We start from the raw sequence: 12,841 nt of genomic DNA, 5'->3' as shown, positions 1-12,841 counted from the left end.
AATGGTACAATCGGATTTGAAATCGGACTAAGCATGAGAAAGTTATCATATTTTTTTAGCTCAAACAATGTAAAAGTAGATGGGCCACGAGGCCGTAGCAGGCCCCGCGGGGGTCGCGCGCTCTGCATTAGAGCGACAGGTCGTCAGATAATGCTTGTTTGAAATGCTATTAGGCTAAACAGAATTAATTGCTACACTAATTTATTGGGCGTATTTGGTACTACGGCCCATTCATAATTGGCTTCAGGTGATGGACGGACGATATATACTTATATAGCCAGACTGCCAGCGAAATCTCTTTATCAATCCTCCTGAAGGAAGTACAACATCACGGGCCCAAACAAACTTATGGGCCTCTCTCCTTCCTGGGCCCACTACGACCGCAGCTGATTTCTGCGCACAGGCCGCCGGCCGGCCACAGCTCTGCACGAGCCATGCACGTTACGGCGCCGGCCCAGCCCGGCCGGGTCGGTGTCTGGTCGGTTGGATTAGTCCAACCAGATTCATTCACGAACCAAATATCTATCATCATCCTAGTATCTCAAAAAAAAAAAATCTATCATCATCCTCACTAACAGTGACAGCTTGCTTGATCTTTTACGAAACTACTACTACCAGCACGCGAAATCTACGACGATCGGGATGGAGAGAGAGAGAGAGCATCTGTCATCGAGTGGTTGTTACGCGCACACAATGTACAATACACTCCTTTTTTTTTTTGAAGAGATACAATACACTCCTGACTCCTTTTTTTTAGGGCAGAATGACTCCTGGGTAGGTAAGATTTGCAGTTTTCAAACCTCCTGTTATCCATAAACGCAGTCTCCATCAGTCAAGTGCTCCGTGGCCGTGCGCAGATCGACCGACCGACCGCCTGGTCAAACCGACCAAAATTAATTTAGCTTTGAATCGAGCGGCAGCGGCTTCATTCCGGGACGACATCGACGGCGACGGCGACGCGAATTGATTTAGCCCTCGGGAGCGGACAAGCCGTCGGTTAACCAGGCACCCGCCACAAAACACACGAATGGTATCCACGTCGCCCCCGCTCCCACCGCCGCCGGGTGGGGTGGGGCTCCGCCGCTCCACTTCGGATGCCCGCGCGGCCAGCCGCCGTGCCCGGCCGGACCAGGCGCGTGCGCGTCGCGTGGCTGCCGACGGCGGCCGGCGCGCGCGGTGTTCACATCCGCCCGCGACGTCCACGTCGTCTGGGAGAGGGGTGCGGCGGGCACGGCGGCCACGCGTCCGCTCAAGCTCGCTGCCCAACGGCGGGCGCGACCTGTGGCTTTGGACGGGCACGCGAGCGCCTCCGCACCTGGCAGCCTTCTCGGTCGGCGTGGTGGGACTAAGGTGCTGTTTGGGTTGAGGTAGCACAAGTAGTATAAAAATTTTAACTAATAATTAGGAGTACTAAATAAAGTTAATTTACAAAACTAACTCCACAACTCTGCGCTACTTCACGAGACGAACCTAATGAGGCATTTGACCGCACGATTAGAGGATGATACTATAGCATCACTGTAGACAATCATTGATTAATTACTATCATTAGATTCGTCGTGAAAAATTACACCCATCCGTGAAAAAATTTTACAAATAAATTTCGTTTAGTACTCCATACATATAAGATTTTTTTCTCAAAAATCGTGTACGCTACTACTTGTGCTACGCAAACAGGATCCAAGGACTGGGGAGGCCTGGGCATGGGCGATGAATCGGAGCACCTGTCGCCTGTCGGCGGGCGAGCGTACGCTATCCATCCATGTTCAGCTCAGTCTCAACGAGAATTATTAAATATTATTAATTTTGCTGAGCATGATAAAAAAATAATAGAATTTTATGAAATAAAAAATTCATCACCATAAAATTTATCTGATACAGTTATCTAGTTTTAGTCTGGCCCATAAAAACCCCCTAAGACTGACCTCACAGGCAAAAGCCCGGGCCGTGTTTGGTTACAAAGTTCAAAATTCCAAAATTTTCTTTCGGCACCTGCATGGAGACTTAAATCTAGACGAAATAAAAAACGCATTGCGACTGCTGTCTGTAAACGGCGAGATGAATCTAATGAACATAATTAGGCTGTAATTAGATGCTAAATTGCCACAGTAATGCTACAGTAAATAACCTCTAATGCCGGATTACTTAGGCTCATTAGATTCGTCTCGCGATTTACAGACGAGTTCTGTAATTATTTTGTGATTAGTCTATATTTAGTACTTCAAATATAGAAAGATGTCTTTTCAAAAAATTTACGGGAGACAACCAAACACGACCCCGCGTGCTGCTGCCAACGCGAGTAGCATATGCCAGAGCTGCTCCTGTTGTACACCACGTACGCGCCCATTCTATTTACGTTTTAACCGCGATCGCGGGGCGAATGATCGCCTCAGAAAGATTTTTCAGAGTTTCAAACGCACCTCCACCAAAAAGAACGGCTAGTTCCTCCTTGGAGAGCGCGACCCGCGGCTGTCATTATCAGTTCGCTAACGCGCCGCCACCAAGGGATTTTTTTTTTGGATGAAATCTCGAGAAGCCATCCGGTGGCATCGATCGATGCAGCGGTGGAAACGCCAAAGCTGGGCTCGCCACTCCCCCTGGCCTCGGACGCGCGGCGCCGGCCGGGATCGGGGCGTGTTTGGTTTGGTTTAGCACAAGTACTATAAAAATTTTGACTAATAATTAAGGTACTAAATAAAAATAATTTATAAAACTAACTCCATAGTCCTGCGTTATTTCGCGAGACGAACCTAATGAGACCTTTGACCGCACGATTAGAGGATGGTTACTGTAGTATCACTGTAGCCAATCATCGATTAATTACTATTATTAGATTCGTCGTGAAAAATTATACTCATCCGTGAAAAGATTTTGCAAATAAACTTCGTTTAGTACTTCATACATGTAACATTTTTTTCTCGAAAATTATGTGATATGATAGGGAAAACGGCCCCGATGCCGAGACGGGTGTCGGGGGAACGCCGAGGGCAGCGCACCGCAGAGCGGCGCGTCCCACGTGGCCACGTGGCCGCGCACCGCGGCACCTGGCGTAACCAACCCATGCAGACCGGGGCCCCACCTGAAACCCAGGCCGGGAGCGCTCGCGCGCCGGGCCGGTGACGCGTCTGGGACCCGCGCCTCGCCACCGGCTCACCGCCCCGTCGCCAACGTCAAGCCGCGCGCGCGCGCCTGCCATTCCGCCAATATAAACCGACCGCCGCGGCGAGGGGAGGACCCTTTCTCTGCAACGCTTCCCCTGCTCTGATTTCCTCAGCTCCGCTCACTCACCACGCTCCGTCGCGCGCTTGAAGCTCCAGCCCTCGCCGCACCGCACGTACTCCCGCTCGATTCGAACCCGACGACCAAGCCAAGGAAGCTGCTGCCGGTACCATCATGGCGCACGACTTGCGCGACGACCTGGAGCTCGTCGGCGGCGACTACTACTACTTCGACGACGACGGCGACGAATTCCATGACGGGTTCCAGACCGGCAGCGGCGGCGCTTCCGGGCTGCAGGTACGGCGGCTCAGTACACTCTGCTTTTCTTGAGCGAATTAAACCGTACGGGCCAAGAAGAAATTTTAAAACATCTCAAGCTAGCTGGTTCGTCATCTCCAATGATTTTGCTCAAGTTCGAGCTTTCAAAAAGGTCGCGTCCACAAGTAGTACCCCTTGTTGACTCTTGGTGAGACATGACGGGGTTTTTAGCTCAGCGTAGATCCTAAACGGTGCCGTATTTGTTCAAGCACCGGATCTTCAAGTCCTGCCATCTCTGCTCTGCTTGCCCCGTGGCTGAGTGCCCTCTGATCTGACAGGTTCAGATTGAACTGATGAACAGGGCAATGATGCCCTTGCTTCTTCACAAGGGGTGTGTTTAGATTCCACAAAAAACCCCCCAACATCCAAACTTTCCATCACATCAAAATCACATCGAAACATTAAATATAGTAAATAACCCATGCATGGAGTACTAAATGTAGGTAAATAAAAAAACTAATTGCATAGTTTTGATGTACGTTGCGAGACGAATCTTTTGAGCCTAGTTAGGTCATGATAGGACAATATTTACCACAAACAAACAAAAAGTGCTACAGTGTGCTACAGTATCCGATGTGACTTTTCGCATTCTTTTTCCTCCATCTAAACACAGCCAAGGGATGTTATCATACTGTTGTGCTCAACTTGTTTCTGTGCTGAATAACCAAGTTAGCAAAAGAACCCCGGGCGATCAAGTAAAGGTCACTGTCGTTGTGTTCTGTTTCCAAATCCTAGCAGGGGATCTGCGTGCTTAGAATCTTTTAGGGAGAAGAAACCTGAGATACCAAGAATGTTTTCGCGACTGTCCTTCAGAAAATTTAAGCAGACTCTTGTGCAATTTGTTCGCCGTGGTCTCATATACTACATGATTCTTAGTAGCTTTCATGGCATAAACCCACTTGGATGTAGTATTACTGTATACAAATATATCTAAAGGACACTGGTTCCTGTAGTTTACGAATTTTATTAATACCCTTTGATTTTTATGTTCATGATATGGCATAAAATCCAATGAACACAGATTAATCACTGTAATTCAGGTCTACTAAAATGACTAGGGATAATAAAATCGGATACTTGGATTAATCCCGTAGTTCAGGTCTATCCGATTGACCCAGTACAAAAAATCAGAAGATTCAAGATAATCCATATTTCGCTGTACATGTACTAGACTAGTACTCCCTCCGTTCTTTTTTATATGACACCATTGATTTTTTTCTTCAACTTTGATCAACATTATTTAATTAATCAGTTAGTTAAATGAAGTGAAATGAGTACCTTTACGTCTATTATCAAGAGTCTCTTGAATCTAATTTGAAGATTTGGCTATTTGCATAAATATTTGTAGAAAAGACGAATAGTCAAACAAAGGAAAAAAAGTCAATGGTGTCATATATTTAAGAACGGAGGGAGTATAACATATGGTGGGCAGGTCATTAGTAAAAGAAGAACCGTTAACAGAGATTATCCCTTGTGAACAAGTCATAGTCATACAGACAGTTGAACAGAGAAATTGATGTTGTACACTTCTACTTACGAGAATATATTTTGAAATTGGGCTTTCGGTCTCCTGTCATAAAAATTTTCCCCATCTTCCTAATCGAAGTCAATCCATAGTTCTGTTTGCTCTTGGACCTAGGGGCATGGAAACTTTTCATCTCTGATTAAGTATTGTTCTACTTTGGCAGCATGAGCAGATGGATGATACTTCTGCTTCGGATTATAAAGAAGGGAAAGACATCCAAGGGATACCCTGGGAAAGATTGAACTACAGTAGGGACCAGTACCGCAAGATGAGGCTGAAAGAATACAAGAACTATCAGAACCTCACTAGGTCACGCAGCGGACTAGAGCAGGTGATAGGCTGGGAGCCTTAACCGTTCTGCTGCTTTTAATCGCGTTTGCAGTATTGCTATTGGTTACACAATGCATCATATGTTCGTTTTTGTTTATAAAGGAATGCAAACAGGTGGAGAGAAAGGATACTTTCTATGATTTCCAGTCCAGTACGAGATCTGTCAAATCGACGATAGTCCATTTTCAGGTACAAGTTTACTTGGACAATTTGATTCAAACACTTGCATGCATATCAAACTGACATTGGGTGAGAATGTGAAGGTTCCATTCGATTAACACTCAAATTATTATCTTTTCACCTCAAAATGTTGAGCTCCACACTAACACAAGTATTCAGCTGCCGTTGCTAATGGCTGTTTCCACCACAAAATGACTATATCTGCATTCATCAAGTGGGGGAGTTGCAGTGTACTTATTTCATTTCGTTGATCATGGGTTCAAGGGATGTTACAGAAATCAACAGCTTAAAAGTAGTTGTGCCAAGATGCATAGTGCTTGCTGACTTGCTGTTGATTTTGTGTTACTTCACAGTTAATTACTTCAGTCTGCATCATGCAGCACAGTGATATTGGGTGCTTTGCGTAAAAAAGGGCCGATTGCTTATACCCAGTACGGCCTCTATAGTCTATCCCATTTTTTTGGAGAAAACACAACAGAATCCCCCTCGCCACAGTTACATGTTTTGCATTCGGGCCAAACAAATAGAATTACCAATCTGAAATATCTACAGAAGTGCAGAGCCTATTGTGAGCTCTTATTATACCTTCCTCCCGACAAGTTTACCAATTACCATGTAAACAATATCAGCTCTAATTGTGAAATCACCCCTCTTAAACTTCCTTGTTTGGCATGTTTGACTTCCGAGCAACAACAAATGCACTTTTTCCTAAATTATTGATCTAATTGTCCATGATACCATGAAAATATTTTATACTGTCGTGCATACCATCTTACATGAGTTACTAACTTGTATAATCTATATTAAGTTCTGCTTCTATTCGTGTTGCTACATTCTCTGCATGAACGTAATACTGGTTGCAGGTCATGTAAAGAGTTGGGTTGCACCATTTGCAATTGATCTTGTGATATTAGGACGTTTGCAGTACCTTGTTTCATCAGGTCCAAAAGCAGGTGGATGAGCATCCTCAGCAGCTGGAACATTAACTGCAGGGTTGGAATATGGTATGATAGGATGTTTCATGTTAGGAGAAGATGTTAAATCAATCAGTTTGAATTTCGCTTTTGCAGGTTGGCTGGGAGAATTCGAGTTAACAATTTTTTTGATGCAATAAACATTCGTTCTTAAAACCTTGCACATTATTGTGTTTGATGGGGCTTCTCATGCTGACGGACATCTTATGCTAACTTATGCTTCGTGTTACAGTTTCATGCTAATTGAAATATTGTGCATACCATGTTCTTCGTTTGAAGTTATTGCGTGTCATCATTCTGGAGGCAATGCTAACATGGGACCTTGACAATACAAAGTTCATCCTTCATGTTACAATTTTCATATTTTTTTGAGGGGAGATTCAGATTGTATACACAGAAATTGGAACATTGAACGTTCCATTCACTCCTGTATACTGTCCATGAAAATAGAAACCCTGCCAAAACTAACATGTAAGGCTAATAGTGAAGTCAATTACAAGGGCGTGAGAGTCAAACATTTGGATTAGCATCTGCAATTTTCTCGTTTGCCTGTATACCTGTGTTTGTCTGTGTGCAAGAACACTAGATGCTGTTTGTTGGTTCTGCGCTTATGAAATGGGATCACACAGAGAGACATAAAGTTCACCTTATTTCTTCCATATGTACATGGTGGATAACTGAATGAATGAAAGAATTGCATGACACTTTCACCATTATGAAAAAAGACAAGTGACACGAAACCAGGAATCATGCATCATCGCATCTTTACACAATGTTCTATCTGTTTCCTTTTTTGCGTTCTCTGAAATCAAGTGTAATGACCATGTTCCAAACATGCGCAGCTGAGGAACCTCCTGTGGGCTACTTCGAAGCACGACGTGTACCTGGTGCAGAACTACTCGGTGATGCACTGGTCTCCTCTGCACCAGAGAGGGAGAGAAGTGCTCAATGTGGCCGGACAATTGACTCCAACAGAGGTCTGCAGTCTGCATCGACGCATTACTGCTATCATCCTATGCATTTATGCGTGCTGATCAGTCTCTAACCTGCAAATGCTACCTGGTGTGCAGAATGTCAAAGGGGCTAGGCCACTGTCGAGGGTTCAGATCAGCACCATGGCACTGAAGGACAACCTCATGGTGGCCGGTGGCTTCCAGGGAGAACTCATATGTAAGGTAGGAGGAGGAGCGCATTCTGTGCGCAGACTCATTCGGTGTTTTTTCTTCTTCTGGATTTCATCAGCTTACAAGACTCTTCCAACTCTTGTGCCATCAGTTTGTTGATAAACCTGGAGTGGCGTTCTGCACGAACCTGACCGGCAACAACAACTCCATCACGAACGCCGTGGACATTTACCAGGCGCCCAAGTAAGCGATTCAGATTACGAGTTCCAGATTCTGAACACGAGCTTAGGATCATGTGAACTGAATGAACTTGTGCATTTCTGAACGAACTCTGTTGCAGCGGCGCCACCCGAGTGACGGCCGCGAACAACGACTGCGTCGTCAGGACGTTCGACGCCGAGAGATACAGCCTCCTCACCCAGTTCACCTTCCCGTGGTCCGTCAATGTGAGTCTCCATCCACTGCTCCAGAGTAACAATCTCAGTTGCTTCAGAAAAGAGAGTAGCAACTAGCAATCTTTGGTGTTCCGTGGTCACTCGTGTGCTGAGTTTCTGACACCGGCAACAAAATGGATGCAGAACACGTCGGTGAGCCCGGACGGCAAGCTGATGGCGGTCCTGGGCGACAGCTCCGACTGCCTGCTCGCCGACTCGCAGTCCGGGAGGGAGATCGCGGCCCTGCGCGGGCACCTGGACTACTCGTTCGCGTCGGCGTGGCACCCCGGCGGGCACGTCGTGGCGACGGGGAACCAGGACGCGACGTGCCGTCTCTGGGACGTCCGCAACCCGTCCGCGTCGCTCGCCGTGCTCCCGGGCCGGATCGGCGCCGTCCGGGGGCTCCGGTTCTCCCCCGACGGGCGGTTCCTGGCCGCGGCCGAGGCGGCCGACTTCGTGCACGTGTACGACGCCGCGGCCGGGTACGCCGGCGCCGAGCAGGAGGTGGACCTGTTCGGGGAGGTGGCCGGCGCCGCGTTCAGCCCCGACGGGGAGGGCCTGTTCGTGAGCGTCGCCGACCGGACCTACGGCGGCGTGCTCGAGTTCCGGCGGCGGCGGTCGTACGGGTGCCTCGACTCGTGCTTCTTCTGAGGTGCCCGGTCCGTGTGGCGTGCCCGGACTATATAGAGCGTGTACTGTGTACTGTTGGTATTTTCTGTAGTGTATGGGAAAGCGCAGTGTTTTTGGCGTGCGCGGGTCCTGAGATGACTGGTGCTGCCTGCATTTCGCTCTTTTAGAACTGCGGAGTGACAGGTGCTATCAGGAGGTTTGTTTGGGTATATAGACAAGACACCTTAAACGTGCTGTTTTAGGCACTGTAGCGTCAAGAATTGTAAATCTGTGAATCTGTGGGGTTTGCTAATGTAAGAAGAGAGCTTGTTCGAGTCATTAATATCTAAAAACTGGGCACCGAAGCCCAAAAGTGTCATAACAGGCCAATGAGGGTTGGGCCAACTCTGGCCCAGCACGTAACGAATACAATTCCTTTGGCCCCAAAACTCAGCCGCCACGGTCAAAGAAAGAAAAGACCCTGCGACCATCGCCAATCCTCCATGGACAACGGATGGCACAAAGGGATTCGCTCTCCTCTGTTCCCTCGTTTCTTCCTTCCCGTTTGCCACTGTTTCGCGTTGCATCATACAACTACTACAACATGTGCAGGATTCTTCTCTTCACTCATTGGTGCCCAGGGCCAATTGGCCATGGCCATGGAGTGAAAACCATTCCCTTCATCAAGAAAGAAACACCAGCAGATGCGGCCGTGCGCGCGCTCGGCTTTCGGCTCCAACCCATCTGCTGCCTGCCCAAGCCCAGCCGGGAAACAAGACAAGCGCGCGCGCGAGTTGGTCGCCTGTCCGGTCAGAGCAAAGCTGACCAAGCACCGGCCGCGGCCGCCGGCGGCGCGGACGGGAGCGATCGCGCGCAGCTCGTCGGCGGCGCATCCATGATCCTATCACATGTGATGCTTCTGGCTCTGCGTCCGCATTCGCCTCCGCGTGCGGCCGCCCGCCCTGCCGGACGCGCCGATCAGCTCCTCCTGCGAGAGATGGTTTTTTGTCTGCTTTTTTGCTCTCTGCGTGCCGGCCGGAATCATGGCCTAACTCGACGTCTGCTTGTCGACGAGTTTTAAGTTTGCGACCTTTTACAAGGTTCTCGAATCTCGATCCGAGTCTCCTGAACAATCTCGCCACGCCTTCTTCAATCCGTGGCTGGCCCTTCTGCATGCCATCCTCCCTAGTGCTTCTCCATAGCATGCGCTGATCTCTACGGCATACTAGCTTGTCATAGGGACCAATGTGGGAAACCAAAAGCTTAACTGCCTGATGCTACCGAGACTCCAAAGGGAAGACTGTCACGCACCTTTTCTCTCGGACTCTCTTACGGCATATGTTGTCTGTCAGACTGTCACACGCCCTTTTCTGGGACACAGGCTCTTTCTCCTCTACTAGGGCTATGTTTGGTTTCATGTTCTAGGAACTTCTAAATTTTTTTTGCATGCACAGAGTACTAAATGAAGTCTATTTGTAAAATCTCTTTACGGATGGGTGTAATTTTTCGCGGCGAATCTAATAACGGTAATTAAATGATGATTGACTACAATGATGCTACAGTAACTATCCTCTAATCATACAGTCAAAGAACTTATTATATTCGTCAGGGTTCCTAGCGCAGGGGTTCTGAAATTGGTTTTGTAAACTAGCTTTATTTAATACTCCTAATTAGCGGTCAAATAGCCTTCTAGACATTTTAGGGAAGAAACCAAACGGGGCGTCGCTCCTCTGATCCCTGGTCAAAAGTTTTAGCCTTTTAGGTCAGGAAGAAAGAACACGCTAAAATGGCACTACTCTGTACAACTCCGTATGTGTTTATTAAATCAAGTTGCTAACCTAAACCTCGGGACCATTTTGACCCTCTGAACCCGATCGGTTGTTGGGACCATTTTCAACAATTTTTCTTCCTATAGTAATATAAAGATAGCAGCTCTCATGCGTACCCGGGAAGCACAAAGTCGAATAGGTACTTGTAAATTTATTAAAACACCGTTGTTCCAATTAACGAGACCTTGAGAAATATGAACATGATGTAATCAGGGAATCCAGGGTTTTCAAAGAATGTCTAGAGCTGGCAAAATACAACGCTTTTAATTTTGTGGAGTAGTTGGTTAGAATAAAATTTCACTCCAAAGTTACCACAAAATGTCTCTCACAGGCATCCTTAATTCTGTTGTTTCAGCTCCATCTCCACTCTCCGAAGGGACTAGACGCAGACAGCCTCTAATATTTCGTGGAGATGGAGAGCTGCCGTGAGTGGCAATATGTTACTAGTACTCTATCTACTACAGTGGAATAGGAAATTCCTGTGCCGATCGTTGCCGTTTTATATCGTTTCCGATCGTTTTTGCTTTTAAAAAAATATGGATAATTCTGATCCGACCGCTACCTCGTTTTTTTTATTGTAATACCGATCCCGACCGTTTTCATCCCATAGCATCGTATTTTTGGCCTTAATAGCATTATATCCACTGTCAAATGTAATTTGAAGTAAATTAGACCATCATCATTATATCTGGGCTCAAGGGCCCAATAACATCCCCGCGGGCTGAAGAAGGAAAGGTTTTCGGGGAATCCGTTAGATCGCCTGCCACCTGGCCCAGCTCGCACGACACGATCACACGACGCACCGCAGGCAGTTACTTTCTTCTTTCGCAGAACTCGCCATTCGTATTCTGTACGTATTTTTGTTCCGTTCTGTTCTTCTCCTACTAGCCAGGAAGCCATGCAGACCTCTCTGCGCGTACGCACGCAGCAGCTGCTGCTGCTGCCTGTTGCCCTGTTGCCGTCTCCATCTCTCCATCGGTGGACGTAATCGGCATAAAGGCTGCTCGCCTTTCGCCGTCGGTTTCTTCGTTGCTGCTTCGTGTTTCTTCCGCCCGGCCGCGACCCACCCAGACCCAGGAGGATCAGAGGGAAAGAAAAAAAAAACTAAGGCGGCGATCCCTTGGTCCCCTACATCGTACCGCCGATACACGAGCTCTGACGGTGCTATTCTACGCAGCTCGTGGTCGTGGCATCCGGTTCCCCGAGGTAGCTGCCCGAGCACAGCAGCTGCCTTTACAGCGCGTCCACCATGTGCAGAATGCTCCGTCCGCCGGTGCCCACTGGGACTCAGGGTCAGGGAACCATCGATTCAGCTTGCAAATTGCAAAAGGGCCGGCGCCAGGTTCAGACCACATTCTGCTGCCACCTCCCCGCCTTGCAGATACTAGCACGCACAGCCAGCCCCGGATGCAGATTTGCCCGTGGACGCACTCGGCTTTCTCGACCCGCCGAACCGGGATTGCAGATCCAGGCAAGCGTGCGGTTCCGTCTGTCGATTTGCCGGTCAACCCAAGCAAAGCAAGCGAGGCATCCACCGGTGGCGACGAATGTTCCCGCCCTGACTGAAACTGAACATCCATCGATCCCCACGTGGTCGATGCCTGCGTGTCCGGATCCGCATTTGCATCCGCCGGCCTGCACGAGATTCCAAGCCTCGGGGCTAAGCAATGGCTCTGCCGCCCGTCAGCTCGGCAGAGCAGTCAGTGTCGTCGCTTGCAGTGCCACGGAACCGAGCGAACTCTTCTTCCTTCCTGGAATAAAGGCGTGTTCACATGGGACACGGGCGCGCGCCGTGCACATGGATTTCTCGGAACTTCTCTGTTTGACGTCTGCCTGCCTGCCTCTGCTTGACGGAATCATCATGGCCTAATTCGATCGCCCTAATATACCCCCAGAATCATTCCGTGACAGAAAGCAAGAAAGAAAGATCTCCATCTATGCAAAGCTATAGCGTTAGGTGTTCGTCAGTGCAGTACCAGCCGATCGACGACTAGCACGGTTACTGTTATTCTTCTTCTTCTTCTTCTTCTTCTTCTTCTTCTTCTTCTTCTTCTTCTTCTTCTTCTTCTTCTTCCACAAACAGTGAAACACCAATCATCTCCATTCCATTGCCACACACTTTCAAGGCTGTCGATTTCCAAGCCGCCTTATGGCATCTTTACGCTACTCGCAATGGATCCCGCCTTGCACACCACGCTTTAGAGCTACCACTGGCAGCATGCATGTGCTTTGATTAATGCAGCAAATCAGCGACACATGCTAATCAAATGCGGGCAACCAAAAGCTGCTCGATCTGATG

The 12,841-nt window shown here is 48.1% G+C and overlaps 1 protein-coding gene across 2 annotated transcripts; it reads left to right on the top strand.

Moving 5' to 3' along the window:
* Positions 1 to 3,207: 3,207 nt before the first annotated feature.
* Positions 3,208 to 9,092, top strand: LOC120690524 (uncharacterized WD repeat-containing protein C2A9.03-like). 2 transcript variants are annotated; one of them, XM_039973205.1, is made up of 8 exons: positions 3,208 to 3,516; positions 5,226 to 5,393; positions 5,495 to 5,581; positions 7,389 to 7,523; positions 7,617 to 7,721; positions 7,822 to 7,913; positions 8,011 to 8,116; positions 8,249 to 9,092. In XM_039973205.1, the coding sequence occupies exons 1-8, from the start codon at positions 3,394 to 3,396 to the stop codon at positions 8,753 to 8,755; spliced, it is 1,323 nt and encodes a 440-aa protein (XP_039829139.1). In that variant the 5' UTR covers positions 3,208 to 3,393; the 3' UTR covers positions 8,756 to 9,092. The 2 variants fall into 2 exon arrangements, with proteins under 2 accessions (XP_039829139.1, XP_039829140.1); XM_039973206.1 differs by lacking the exons at positions 3,208 to 3,516; positions 5,226 to 5,393; positions 5,495 to 5,581 and adding an exon at positions 5,738 to 6,576.
* Positions 9,093 to 12,841: the final 3,749 nt, after the last annotated feature.

Source organism: Panicum virgatum, chromosome 9N (assembly GCF_016808335.1).
Source record: "Panicum virgatum strain AP13 chromosome 9N, P.virgatum_v5, whole genome shotgun sequence".
Lineage (NCBI taxonomy): Eukaryota > Viridiplantae > Streptophyta > Magnoliopsida > Poales > Poaceae > Panicum > Panicum virgatum.
Note: the sequence above shows the minus strand (reverse complement) of the source record. Positions and strands in the feature narration are given on the sequence as shown.